General features: G+C 44.5%; 1 protein-coding gene across 1 annotated transcript; it reads left to right on the forward strand.

The window, feature by feature from the left end:
• The first annotated feature begins 2,978 nt into the window (after positions 1 to 2,978).
• On the forward strand, positions 2,979 to 14,864 carry Amacr (alpha-methylacyl-CoA racemase). Its single transcript, XM_005356631.2, has 5 exons — positions 2,979 to 3,268; positions 4,321 to 4,464; positions 5,600 to 5,760; positions 9,232 to 9,418; positions 14,111 to 14,864. The coding sequence occupies exons 1-5, from the start codon at positions 3,022 to 3,024 to the stop codon at positions 14,518 to 14,520; spliced, it is 1,149 nt and encodes a 382-aa protein (XP_005356688.1). The 5' UTR covers positions 2,979 to 3,021; the 3' UTR covers positions 14,521 to 14,864.

The raw sequence follows: 14,864 nt of genomic DNA on the forward strand, positions 1-14,864 counted from the left end.
CTAGGATGACAGTAACATCTGCCTGTGGCAGTGTGAAGGAGGAAAAAGCTGGGGCCAGATTTGATGCTCGACTTCAAACTGCGTAAGTTAAAGCCACAACCGTAAGTGAATAAGTACAATGGGGAAAAAACACACTCATGAATGTGTTTATAAGAAAAATTCCATCAACATACATACTACTAAGTGTATGGAGGAAAAAGAGTACCCACTAACCTAGAAAGTGTTTTGGAAGAAGATTTTGAGTTATCCTTAGGTAAAACTGCTGCAAGAAAAACTTCATAAGCATATATGGAAATAAATATTCACACTCAATGTGCACTTGCACACACATGCAGTCTTCTAGGATTTGAGCTTATGTATTAAGAACATTCTCAGATGCTATTTGCATTATTTGAAATAGTAAAAAAAATAAGGGAGTGCATTATGAGAAAGAGTTGAAGTCTAAATAAAAAAGCAATACTGAATTGTGTAAGTCTGTAATCCCAGTTACTTGTCAGTCTGAGGCAGGAGGATCACAAGTTCCATACTGCTTGGGCAACTTGGCAAGATCCTGAATCAATCTAGAAAATAAACAGGGCTAGAGATATAGCCCAGGTAGAGTGCTTACCTAGCATAGACAAGGCACTAGGCTCAATCCCATGACTGGAAAAAAAAAGTAAAGTTAAACCAAAATAAATGTGTATTCCAATGAGAATGTAAATCCCAAAGGACAAGGCTACAGCTGGTAAACATCTACCCATTGCAAGATACGTGCTACTCAGCCATTCCGTCTGCCTTCTCTGAGTTTTCAACAGAGGACAGTAGGCTAAAAGTAAGTGGGAACATGGTGTGAGGCAGATTCCAACAGCCACAGACCGCAAGGGGCCAGATCCTTTTCTGTATGCATTTGTGGCTTTATTATTGTTTCATTGTTTAGGGTTTCAAGCCCATCACCTTAAGCATGAACACTCTATGACTAACCAACAACCGTAGACTTACACTTTTATTTTCAAACACAGTAATAAGACACATCATTTGACAAGTTTTCTACATATTTTCCTATCTTGACCCAACAGAGAATTCCCATTTGCTAAAAAAACAAAAACAAAAAAAAACAAAAAAACAAAAAAAACCAAACAAACAAAAAACAAACAAACAAACAAAAAACCCTCTAGGCTCCCACAAAGAGGGTTTTTTTGTTGTTGTTGTTTTATTTTTTTGTTTTTAGAGGTTTGATACCTAGTGCTTATGTGGCACCTTACAGCCACCAGTAACTCCAGTTCTCTCAGGGAACTGTTGTATCCTCAGATACAGCACCCTTTTCTGGCCCTGCAGGTACCAGGCTTGCCCATGGTGCACAGACATGCATGCAGGCAAAACATCCATACCAATAAAAAAAAGTATAAAATAATGCTTCTTAAATATTTAATCTTTTTGATTTAGTAGGTTTTTTGTTTGCATCTATATTTTATTTGTTTATTTATTGTTGTTGTGGTTGATTTGAAACAGGGTCTCATGTAGCCCAGGCTGGCTTTGAACATGCTATATATAGTCAAGGATGACTTTGAATTTCTGATAGTTCTGCTTCTACTTCCTAAGTGCTGCGATGACAGCTGTTTGACACCATACCAAAAATTTTAGATTATTGTTTCCTCTGATTAACTTTGTGAAGACAGTTTGTGCCAGAGGAAAGATCTGGAGGGTTGCGATTTCTTAGTACATTGTCTGGGCCTCTGAATAACTCAGTACTTTGAAATGATTTGTAAAGTATGGTACTTGTTAAGACCTTCAATTCACGTGACTATGATTCTGTATGTAAGCTCAAGCCACATCTGTACCAGGTTTTTCAGAAAAACAGAACAGAAGCAACTCCAATAAAATGCTGCTATCTCGGTGTGGAAGCCAGCCATACCAGGGTTTGCAATTTTCTCTTTCCTTTCCAGTTTTTCAAAATGCACAGAAAGTAAGCGGCGATAATAGGAAACTTTAAGTTGGAACAAAGGTAGACACGCAAAACAACAACTGACCAGAGGGGAGCATTGGAGATCGTGCAGAGGATGCCTGCCCTAGGCAGGAGGCAGCTCACTCTGGGAGAGCACATATCCCCCTGACCAGAAGTATCTTAAAATTCAGCAGCTGGTTAAAAGAGTTTTGGCTACAATTATGTAGCATTTCACCTTTGCTTTTCTTATCTGCCTCACTTGTTAAGAATAGGTGCCAGAGTTTTATAGAATTTGTGTCTCTCTCGCTTTATGCAGTTTCCTAGAGCTCTTAGAAACTGCATTTGGCCACCTGCACGCAGTCTCCACCACTACTGGTAATACGACCCGTAAATGTGGGTAGAGTATTTGATTGTTTGTCGTACTTTTTTAAAGGTTGAAAAAAGAGTTTCTAACTCGAACTTGTAGTTGTCCATAAAACCGACAGCTGACAAACCACAACCATTTTTAAGGCTCTCACTCAGCCCCGGTTGAACAATACTTCTGATATCCCAGACTCCTAAATGCTGGGGTTATAAGAGTCCATCCACACCACGGGTATTTTAAGCGGCGCTGGTCTTTATGCATGCTAGGCACTCAGTCTACCAACTGAACTACACCCCCAGGCCTTCCCTTTAAATCTTAGGGTGTCTAGGAGGGGTTTTCAAACTGTTATTGGAAAGAAACAGTTTTCAGGACAGCAAGGGAGACACCCTGTGGCGTATGGAAGGATATGTGCTTGCCTTCTTATATTGCTCTAAATAATGAAGGGCTTAAAGTACCTTTAGTCACTTATGGGGGATGGGAGCAGGGATTCCAGATAGGTTTGGCAGAAGCCAGAGTTCAAGGTCAAGGACTTAACATTGGCACCCGAATTAAACCATTAAATGAAACCACAGGCTAAAGTTTAGCCTGGGTCTACCGCGGGTAGGCGGGAAGTGCGCAAGCGCAGAGCCTCTCGGGCGCCCCCGCGCAGGCGCGTGAGGGAGGCGGGGTGCGGGGTCAGAGATGATACAGGGCGGGTGGGCCTCCGGGGCGCTCGGCTGTCGCCGCGGGACTGGCCATGGTGCTGCGTGGCATCAGGGTTTTGGAGCTGGCGGGCCTGGCCCCCGGGCCGTTCTGCGGGATGATGCTGGCGGACTTCGGAGCTCAGGTGGTGCGCGTAGACCGGCCGGGGTCCGCGTGGGACGTGAGCCTCCTGGCCCGGGGCAAGCGCTCGCTCGTGCTGGACCTGAAGCAGCCGCGCGGAGCCGCCGTGTTGCGGCGCATGTGCGCAAGCGCGGACGTGCTGCTGGAGCCCTTCCGCTGCGGTGAGCCGCGCCGCGAGTTCGCCCTTCTCTCCTGGCTCTTTACTCTGAGCCTCTCTGGTTCCTTAGGCTTTTAATTTGCTTAATTTTTTTTTTTTGGACCCTAAAAGCTCTTCTACATCTGCCCTTATTCTCTGGGGGCCTTGAACCGTTTGAGACTCTAACTCATTGGAATATTGCCACTGACCCTTTGACATGTTGGTATGCCTATGTGCTCTAAAGCTATCCACAGTCCGTGCTAACCTTTCCCTGAATGATGATATTCCTAAACTCCGACTTCAAGATCACTTCATTTACTTTGGGCCTTGCAAAGACACTGTTTGAATGCTCTGCAGACACCATTTTCGAGCTGTAGACTTGCATACTTGGTGACGTACACCCCCATCTGGCCGTCCACAGGCATTTGCAACTGTCACAAACCGAGTCAAGTCTTTCTCCATCCTTTTAAAAATGTTTTTTCCTCCTGTATTATTAGTCCAGAGTATCCCATGCACCTGTGTTTCCATCGATCCCGGATTTAGCCACTCTTGCTAAACACTCTTAGTGACACTGCCTGGTGGAAGATGGACAATGAACGGAGTGGGGATGGGGCACCAGGTGTATTTATATGTAACAAAGATGGCTCAGCGGTTAAGAGCATTGCCTGCTCTTCCAAAGGTCCTGAGTTCAATTCCCGGCAACCACATGGTGGCTCACAACCATCTGTAAAGAGGTCTGGTGCCCTCTTCCAGCCTGCAGGCATACACACAGACAGAATATTGTATACATGATAAATAAATAAAATAAATTAAAAAAAACTTTTAGTCTTCACAGGCATATCTGAGGACAGTAACGGTAACAGTTAGGATTATATCATAGCATTAGAGTGCCCCATTTGAAGATGAGGGTGGTCCAAATGACTCTTAATTATGACAGCTTTAATCAAAATTACAGCAACTCTTGTTAGTGTTACTTGCATGAGCACACTTAGTTTTCCCTGTAGAAGGGATTATCCCTGTCTCGTGCTCTCTTTAAAAACAAAAACCCCCCAAACAATTGATGACTTTTCTCTAAAGGTGTCATGGAGAAGCTTCAGCTTGGGCCAGAAACCCTACTGAAAGACAACCCAAAGCTCATCTATGCCAGACTGAGTGGATTCGGCCAGTCGGGAAGTTTCTCCAAGGCAGCTGGCCATGACATCAACTATTTGGCTTTGTCAGGTATGTGGGAACTGCTTTTTGAAAAGCCTTGGGATTGGCTTCAACATCAGAAAGTGCAGTTCCGTTGATTGACAAGGGTTTAAAAACTATTCGTTATTTTTTTCATTGTGTGTATGCATGTGGATATATGAGTGTGAGCGTACATGCCTCTGGACGCCAGAAAAGGGTCCTGGAGCATCTGGAGCTAGGGTCACAGGTCTCTGTTGTGAGTGCTGGGCACTGAACGAGCCCTCAACTAGAGCAGCACACACTCTGAATGACTGAGCCATCTCTCTAGCCCCCAGCCCTGATGAGCAAGAACTTTAAAGTGTAAAGATAGAAATACTTGTTGGAACTGGCAAAGAGAACGTGGTTGTTGAAAACAGGTTGATTTGAGTTCCTAGAACTGTCATTTTAAAGCTTTACCTGTGCCCCCCCCCCACAGCTCATTTGATGGGTGATAATCACTAGTAACACCTGTTTTCTACGATTGGGAAGTCAGTTTTCAGAAAGGCACCTACGAGGGGTGAGGAACAAGGTAATAAGATGGATGACCGTTCTACATTTTGGGAAAGTTGGTGAAGCTTAATTCTTACATTCCCTCACCAAGAATCCTTTTGAGCCACCATTTCAGACTTCTGTGAAAAGCCCACAGTTTTCAGGTCTCTCCATCACTCCATTGGAATCCATGCCTGTGAGAACTTGTGTTAGAATGGCCTGACTCTATTTTTCTTACATTTCCTTTTGATAAAACATGAAAGTATATTGTACTGCTTTAAAGCCAGGAAACAAATTGACAGTAATTTTTCTCTTAAACTTAGTGAGAACTTTAATAAGATATTAAAAATGTCAGTTGCAGTGATTTTCTTGTTTTTACTCATTTATGTATTTTGCTGGGGGAGTTCGCTGTATAGCCCAGGCTAAAAATCTAGATCTGCTTGCCTCAGTCACCTGAGTGCGGGGTTTGCAGGGCTGTGCCACCCCGCCTGACTCTAGGACAGTTTAGCAGAGGAAAAGTTAAGCCAAATGGATTCATAGTTTGAAGAGCACCGTGTACCATTTTCACTTAGGTCGATGATTATAAAAATCGGTTATCCCTCGAAGATGCTCGTGTGTTTATTTAAAAGGGGCATTCAATTTGTTGTCCATGGCGCAGGTGTTCTGTCAAAGATTGGCCAAAGTGGGGAGAACCCATACCCACCGTTGAATCTCCTGGCTGACTTTGGTGGTGGTGGCCTCATGTGCACACTGGGCATTGTGCTCGCTCTCTTGGAACGCACACGTTCTGGCCAGGGTCAGGTCATTGATGCGAACATGGTGAGTTTTAACTGGGTGGTGGGCTGGTGATGGTGGGGCTGCCCTGTGATGTATGATTGCCTCAGAAACTCTCCGAATAAGACAAGGAATAAATAAAGTTTAATATTCAAGGGACCAAAGAGGGTTTTTTTCCCCTTTTTGAGACAGCCCTGGCTGTCTTGGAACTCATGGGGTTCCACCTACCTCTGTCTCCTGCATGCAGGAATTAAAGGTGTGTGCCACCATGCCTAACAAGGTATCTTTTTCTTTCAAATGCCCCCTCCCACCCGCCGTATGCTTTAGAATGCTATCTCGAAGCCGCCTATGGTGCCAGCACTTTAAACCTATTCGTTCATTTAATTGTTTTGTGTGAGTGTGTCAGAGTACATCTGGAGGTCAGAGGGCAGCTTGGGAGACCCTGCGCCCTCCTTTGTTGTGCCCTCTGATGGCACGAAGCAGCAGAGCCCAGGCTGGCAGCTGCTTTCCTCCTAGCTCTGCAGGCCTCTTGGATGGTCACATTCCAACCGTGTCAAGGAATAACATGTCAACTTGTCAGAGTTGCTAGGGGGTTAGTTCATCGCTGTGTGGTGTGTCAGCGGTGCCCCCAGTTGACTCTCTAAGGATCTGTGATTGTCTCTCCCCGCCCCTTACAGGAAAATGAATTTAGTTTTGTGCATTTAAAGCTTGAAGGAGCTTTTTGATGTCCAGGGGGAATACCCAAGTAGGGACTAGTGACAGATTTGCAGTCATTTGGGAATGAAGTGGAGCATCCATGGTCCCTTGGGGAGGGGACAAACTGCTGTTCTGTCTGCAGTGTGTAGGCAGAAGAGGAGAGAGAATGGTGGAGGAAGGGTAAGCCTAGAACAAGAAGGGACTAGCATCATGGAGACCAAAGTCAGACAGTGCCCAGAGAACACTAATGGCCAGAGGGTCAAAGGAAGGCCTGTGAGCACCTCAGGTTTTAATGATTGAGCAATGTAAATTGGATTGGGTCACTAGGTGACCTTTACAGAGTCTATGTCCACTGCACCTCCTCACCTTGAAGCCTTGGTTGACTGCTTTCTTCTCCCCGTGGGTGTATCATATCCAGCTCTGCACTATGCCTATTTTTTGTGATTCTGTCATGGGCACAGCTCATCTTGTCCTTTTGGTCCCTCTGTTGTGTATTTTGGGAGGCATAATGTAGGGTTTACTGTTTAACCCTGGCTCCTGGCCTTGTCATTACACAGCCTCAACATGAGCTAGCAACAGCGGCAAACAGTTCATATTGTATCACTGAGTGCCGTGTGGCTACCTCTCTGGGAGCCGCACAACCCAAGGGCGATAGGCTCATTCCCATTGGCTACTGAAAATTTGAAGGCTCCAGATACTCTTCTTTGAAGGGTGGCTAGAAAGATTCAGAGACAGAACCACAGCACAGTTTAACCCAAGACAGGCTTTCAAAAGCTTTCCTCTACTGCCCGCCGCGGCCACAGTGCATGCCGTCCAAAAGGAATGGACCAAGAACAAACATGTGGCCTTAGGAGTTATAGGGGATCATACTTTGCTGCATGTAATTGACTGTTTATAGTTAACTGTAAGTAGAAGATGCTTTCGCTTTTCATCAGAATGTATCTAATTAGACTTCCCTAATTATTAGACAGCGGTGCGGTCCGAGTAAGTACGAACTTCCCTTGAAATTCATACTTACATTAGGCAATCATAATTGTTGGTTAATGACTCAAGGCAACGGGTTGAGTAAACCTCATTTATCATGTCCTCAGCCGTGTAAGATTTGTAGACACTGACTAAGGTGAGCCAGATATCTTTTCCCTACAGGCCAGTAGCTCCTTGTTGAGCAACAGAATGCTTGGTTCCAGAGGACTTGAAGTGAAATGGGGCCTGGTTTTGTTTTTTTTTTCACAGTGCTTTGCCCTAAAACCTGTGTGGTTAAGATAACTGTGGCAAAGGTCGATTTTGTTGTATCTGCTCTCTGTTTGGAGTGCACCTGACCTTGGCATTGTGCATTGCCTATGGACTGCTGGCCCACATGATGACAGTGGTGGTAGTCGGGGCTGCCCTTTTCCTGTGCCCTAGGCTCTTGTCTGAGCAGCTTGTGTGGCAGGTGAGAAAGCGAGAAGGAGACACGTGCTGGGGTAGCCACTTTTGGGCCTCACCATACGATGAGGATCGCTGGCCCTAGGTCTCTTCCTGTGGCCTCCTGTGATGCTAAGTGTGTCTCGCTTACAAGGAAGCCCAGCGGAAAGACTTTGTTACAAGGTTGGTTCAGTCTGGAACCTGAAAACTTTTCGCCCTCTTTGGCCTGAATATGAAAGTCAGATGATCAGTATTCTGAGCTTCCCACGAGAACTGCTAGTGCCACCGTTCGGGTAACCCAGTTTGCTTAGTATTTGCTCCACTAACCGTCTGTCAGGTGTGAGGCCTGAGGAGAAAGCCGGCCCTTTTTGTAGTGGGTTTGGAATAAGCAAGCCCAAATTAAGATCTGTGTAGAGCAGTCGTTTTCCTTTAGAGTGTTTTAATAACGAGCTCAAATTTATGCAAAAGGAGAGGGAAAAGCTTTCGTAATGAGTGTGGCTAGATCTCTGATTTCTTGGGATTAAAGCATTAAGTGATAAACATAAAGTTCAGTTAAAGCAGTGACATACTTATGGGCATATGTATATCCATGTGCGATTCATGAATGTCCTCATACAAATATGAGAATGCTGACCTAACCCCACAGAAGCATCGCCTGTGGCTAGGCTGGTTACATGAGCATAAGTAGCCCACATCATTTGGCTATAGGAGGACTGTGTTTGGCAATGACAGATGCCACTGCCATGATTCGGTGCATCTGAGAGTTTAAGCTGGAAGGGAAAACTGGATTGTATCCAAAGACTGTTTTGCATTTGTTTCATGGCCAGCAGATGAGGAATTCCGTGCTCACTGTTGGAAAGGAACCCTCTGTGGGTAACCTCAGGGTAAGAGGCTCTTCCTGGGCCACTGACATCGTTAGAACTCTAAAACTTTTAGACTATAAGGCCAGATAGCACAGGTAACCCAGCTGCTCAGGAAGGTGAGGCAGGAGAATAGCAGCTGTGACTGGGCTGCAATCATGTCAACCTGAGCAACTTAGTGAGACCTTGTCCAAAGTTAAAAATGAACAGAGAGCTGAGGGCATAGCTTAGGGGAGAGTAATTGCTGAGCTTGTGCAAGGCCCTAGGTCTACTCCAGAACTGCCCTCAAGCCCCAATAGCACAAAGAAACCTCCAGAAATATCAGTGAAATCGTATGGTTAGATATAATTGTGCAAGGCCCTAGGTCCACTCCAGAATTGCCCTGAAGCCTCAATAGCACAAAGAAACCTCCAGAAATATCAGTGAAATCGTATGGTTAGATATAATTGCCATGCCTTGTAAAATAGGCAGATACATAAATATTCAAAACCCTAAATCATCCTTCCTTTATACTTCCCTAAGCATCTGCAACCTAAAGTGCCTTGCTTCTTCAAAGGTGGAAGGAACAGCCTACTTAAGTTCTTTCCTGTGGAAGACTCAGCACACGATGCTGTGGGGCCAGCCTCGGGGACAAAACCTGTTAGATGGTGGGTCCCCTTTCTACACAACCTACAAGACAGCAGACGGGGAGTTCATGGCTGTTGGTGCAATAGAGCCTCAGTTCTATCAACTGCTGGTCAAAGGTAAGGAGCCTCCTGTTCCTCCTTTGCTGTGAGTTCTTTGGTCTTGATTGTGAGACCTTTTGAATTCCATGGTGTCTTTCTGTTGTTGCTCTTTTTACGTCCAACTTTCTAGTTAATGGAACCATAGCCATCAACGTGTTGTGGGGGCATTTTCCCTGTCAATTTCTTAAATCGACAGATGATTTTACTACTCTATAAAATAACTCAGGACTTAAGGAACATTAACAATCCGTTTAATGGGAGAGCTGATGCCTCAGCTGCTCATGACACTGGATGCATGTGAATCCTCCTCATGTACCTTCCTTACCCTGGAAGAGGTATGTTGGTTCTCTTGGCTTCTGTTCCTTGATGGATATCTCTTTACTAAGGTGTAGTAAAGTCACCTGAGCGCAGAGAGATTTTGGTGAGTGAGATTCAGCTGAACAATGTCACTGTCCCTTGATACCTTGGAAATTTCCCTTTATTGTGAGTTCCTATCTTTGTGGCATGTCACCCACTATCTGGGGGAATTTGGGATGGCTTCTTCCCTTGTGAAATAGTTGGACTGGAATTATTCCGTTATGTGAACTGTTTCAGTTTAAAGGTCCAACTACAGCTCATTAAGTGGTTTTAGATATACTCTGAAGTAAAACTGACCATGATAGCAGATGCCTGTAATCCCAGCAACTCAGGAAGTAGAGACAGGCATGTGAAGGCATGGAAACACCAGGCCAGACGTGGTACCATAGGTGAACGCATGCAGAGACTAGAGGCTCAGGTTCAGCGCTTTCTTCATTTGTTCTCCGCTTTATTTTGTATGTCTTTTTTTTATTACTTAAAAATTACTTTACTATTTAAAAATTTTTATACAGCATATTTATATTTTGATCATATTCTTTTCCCTCTCTCAAGTCCTCTCTGTTTCTCCGTACCATCTCTCCCAACCACCTTTTTGTTCTTTTTTTGTTTCAAAAACAAAACAAAACTAACAAAAACCAACGCACACACATGCTCACACACACACACGCACGCCACCGAGTTTGTTTTGTGTTGGACAACTACCCACCTGGATATGGGACTTGCCCTGTAGTGTCCTTCATATACCCAGTGCCACTTCCTTAGAGAAAACTGCTTTTCCCTCTCCCAGCAGGTATCAGTCACAGATTTACCTTCTTGGTTCAGGGTGGTGGGACCTGTGTTGGCTTCCCCTTCTCAGTGCTGGAATTTTGTCCAGTTCGAATTTTGCAGGTCCTGCGCCTGCTGTCACAGTCTCTGTGAGTTCACATGTGCATCACCCTGTCATATCTGGAAGACGCCATTTTCGCTGGAACCACCAGTCCCCCCCGGCTCTTACAGTCTTTCTGCTTCACCTTTAGCACTGTCCCCTGAGCTTTGAGGGGAGAAATTTGATAAGGACATCCATCCCATGCAAGGCTGAGAGACAGTGAGGTCACTGTCTACTGTCTGTTAATTACCATCTCGAATGAGGGCTGAGTGACGCACCCCCCACAGTCCCATGTGTTGAGTTAGTCACAGAAAAGAACTTAAACATGCTGTTCTTCCAAGCATCATTGAAGAACAACACTTTATGGGTGCCAGTCCTTTAAAAGCGGAATTAATGTCCGTTTGGGGATTTTTCAGTTGTGTAAAAAGCCGATGCAGTACCATTATTTCCTTGTTAGTGGCTCTCTAAATGCAGGACACTGCTACATATGATCTGTATGTTCCTGTCCTGGTTGCCTTTATAGACATCCCAAAGCATTTTATGATCATATGTATTAACTTACACTCAAGTATAGTCGATAAAACTATAGAGCAGAAATTGAAACTATGTTTAAAGGCTTACTTCAGAATTTTAGACTAAGTAATGCTAGATGAAGAAGGGTCAGTGGTCAGTGCATAATGTCTTGTCCACAGAGCCCTGAAAAAGCAGCAAGGGTACAGCATGGAGGCCTTTACATCACACAACAGCCATGTGTATATAATATATGTATTGTCTACAGAAAATACCTTTAAATGGCTAAGTAAATTTTAGTCTGTCGTTTCTCATCAACATCCACATTTCAAAGGGAAGATATTTTCCGTGAAAAAGCTCACGGCCTGAACTCTTAAACAATCACAGTTCTCTTGAGCACTAGTAACTTCACTGAAAGCCGTCTTGGTACATTTCCCCTTATCCTCTGGTAAACAGTGCACAGAAATTAGTACAGAAAACTCCCAGTTATTCAGTCTCACCCGGGGTTTCTTATGAAGGCTGCGTTGGTGGATGGTTCTCACATTTCGTCTTTGTGCAGTTTGAATTAATGTCTATGGTCAAGGTGAGTTAGGATTTAACTCCTTTTTTTTTTGCATTGGGATCTCTAGTTTCCCCAATAAAGACAGTTCTTTCTGCATAGAATAATATTTGCATCCTTCTTAAAGGCAGGTGACCATACATGTAGGGTTTATTTCTCCTCTTTTCATTTGACAGAACTGGGTTAGAGCACAGGTCTTCCCACATGGTAGGAGAGTACTCTACTCCTAACGTTCAGTTCTGTTGCATTGTCTGTCTTTATGTCGCTGTGTCTTGATTATCGTAGTAGGTTCGAAACTGAGAGGTGTGTGTTCTTCAGCACTGTCTTGGCTGTTGGGATTTCCATGTAAATTTTAGGATCAGTTTGTCAATTTCAGCAAACAAGGTATTTGATTTTTTTAAATGTGCTTATGTGCATGATATGTGTGTGCACGTGCATTTGTGGGGGGCAGTGTGGGCATTTGTGGGGGCAGTGTGGGCATTTGTGGGGGGCAGTGTGGGCATTTGTGGGGAGCAGTGTGGGCATTTGTGGGGGGCAGTGTGGGCATTTGTGGAGGGCAGTGTGGGCATTTGTAGGGGGGCAGTGTGGGCATTTGTAGGGGGGCAGTGTGGGCATTTGTGGGGGGCAGTGTGGCATTTGTAGGGGGCAGTGTGGCATTTGTGGGGGCCAGTGTGGGCATTGGCACTTGTGAGGAGTTCAAAAGACAGCCTTGGGGGCCAGTGTTGCCCTTAGACCTTGCTTGAGACAGAGTCTCTCTCATTGTTCGCTGCTGCAAATGCCAGACTGGCTGACACAGCTAGGGATCCTCAGGCCTCTCATCTCACTGTAGGAGCTCCGGGATTAGCCAGATATCACTAATCCGTGGCTGTATGTGGGTCCCAGGGATTTGAAATCAGGTCTCCCTGCTTCTGTGGCAACACTTGACCACTGAGCCATCTCTCCAACCCATAGCTGAGATTTTGACTGGGGTTCTGTTGAGGGTAAGCTCTGATCTGAGGATATTACTGGGGTTCTGTGAGGCTATTACTGTCTTTAGCCACATTAAGCTTCCCAGTCCGTCTACCTGGGCTACTTGCCTTGTAATCTCAGTGATGCTCTGTGGTTTAAATTCCTTCTTTGATGAGTAGTTTCTTACACATGTGGGTTAGGGGTTTTCATCAAATATTGAAACTTTTAAGATAGTTGTTCAATTGTTTTCTTCTGACCTTTCTATCCTGTCTTTTTATGACCTTATTAATGCCTTTGTAAATATATTTGGTGGTGTCTTAGAAGTCTGTTCATTTCTCTTTATTAATATGGCATTCTGTTCCTCTGCAGGTTTGTTGTTTCTAATGAATTTCATTAACTTAATCTGTTTTACTTGTAAGTGTAATCACTGAAGTCTGCCCAGTTAGCTTAGTGCTCAGCTAAGCTAGGTAAAATCTCACTTTTTTTTGTTTTTGTTTTTTGTTTGTTTGTTTGTTTGTTTGTTTTGAGACAGGGGTTCTCTATATCTTTTTTGGTGCCTGTCCTGGAACTAGCTCTTGTAGACCAGGTTGGCCTCGAACTCACAGAGATCTGCCTGCCTCTGCCTCCCGAGTGCTGAGATTAAGGGCTTGCACTCCATCGCCCAGCTGTAAAACCTCACTTTTAAGAAGGAACGTGAGATTGTAAAGTGGCTCTTCCTTCACTTGGGGCAGTGTTGTAGACAAACTCACGAAGATGCATCGGATGCATCTGCTGAACAGCGAAGCTTAATGGGCTCTGAACACTTACATGAGACTATACAGTTGGGAAACTCCTCGAACCCATGGCTTTTTAAAAATAATAAGCTGTTGAATATCCCATATAATTTATTGAACACCGACAATGAGAAATAATAGTTGTTTGGCAAATTTTCACATCACTGTGAGGTCTAAAAACCTTCACCTAGACTTTGGCTACCTTAAAAACCTTTGAGCTTTTAGTTTAAGGTGAAGAGAAAGGAATATTACTAACAAAGCTACAGCCCTGTGCTTACCACTTATCCTGAGCCTCTTTTCTTGTTAGCAGTGATAGTCAGGTATAACATTTAAAATTTTATTTTTATATAAAGTGTCATGTTACCTTAATTCAACTAGACAGATAATGCTATCCTGAGGATATTTCTTTTAAAAAAAAAATCTACTCAGGGAAGATGTCAATTTCTGGAAACTAGATCATTGGAAACAGACTGCCTTTCTGAAGTTGTCAGTAAAAACTCTTGACAATGACGGGCTTGTTTTGAGCTGTCACTGCTCCCACCCCTGCCTACTGCAGCCGTTGGCTCCAGCTTCAAACGGGTTTGTTTTTTCCTTGCCGGTCCTTTGAGAAACTCTGATTTAGGTTGTCATGGTGGACTCTTTGCTGATTATTGCTGTGCCCGGAGCCTAATAACCTAAGACATTGCATTTCCCTTCAGGACTTGGACTCCAGTCTGATGAGCTCCCCACCCAGATGAGCATGGCTGATTGGCCGGAAATGAAGAAGAAATTTGCAGATGTGTTTGCAAAGAAGACCAGGGCCGAGTGGTGCCAGATCTTTGACGGGACAGACGCCTGTGTGACCCCGGTGCTGTCGGTTAAGGAGGCCGTCCACCACAGTCACAACAGGGAGCGCGCCTCATTTATCACGGACGAGGAGCAGCACACAAGCCCCCGCCCTGCACCTCTGCTGTCCAGAACCCCAGGCGTCCCTTCTACCAAAAGGGACTCTTTCGTAGGAGAGCACACCGAAGAGGTTCTTAGAGAGTTTGGGTTCAGTCCAGATGAGATCAAGCAGCTGTGCTCAGATGGAGTCATTGGGAATACGAAGCCCAAAGCCCACCTCTGACTCGCATAGCTCCGGGGAATCTGAACGCTGTTACACTGGAGAATGACACCCATGGTGTGCGTGGAAATGCGGATGAATAGCAATGAAGTGATCCGAGTATTCCAATCAAGACACAGCTGAAGGCTGATTACAGCGTAATGATTGCATTCTGAAGCCGCGCGCCAGAGCCTCTGATTGAGGAATATTTTTGTGTGTGTACCAATATTAACTTGTCATGGCTTTTCTGCCTTTCAATTTACTTGATAACATGATTCATTGGTATTAATGCTCTTATAGAAATATAACTGGTATATTTTAAATGGATTAATATAATTTTAATAAATAAAGCTTTTTTTTCACCTGGA

Source organism: Microtus ochrogaster, chromosome 19 (assembly GCF_000317375.1).
Source record: "Microtus ochrogaster isolate Prairie Vole_2 chromosome 19, MicOch1.0, whole genome shotgun sequence".
Classification (NCBI taxonomy): Eukaryota; Metazoa; Chordata; class Mammalia; order Rodentia; family Cricetidae; genus Microtus; species Microtus ochrogaster.

Coding starts and splice junctions, on each gene's coding strand:
- Amacr (XM_005356631.2), top strand. CDS start 3,022: ATGGTGCTGCGTGGCATCAGGGTTTTGGAGCTGGCGGGCCTGGCCCCC. Junction 3,269..4,320: donor GCTGGAGCCCTTCCGCTGCG/GTGAGCCGCGCC, acceptor TTTTCTCTAAAG/GTGTCATGGAGAAGCTTCAG. Junction 4,465..5,599: donor CAACTATTTGGCTTTGTCAG/GTATGTGGGAAC, acceptor TCCATGGCGCAG/GTGTTCTGTCAAAGATTGGC.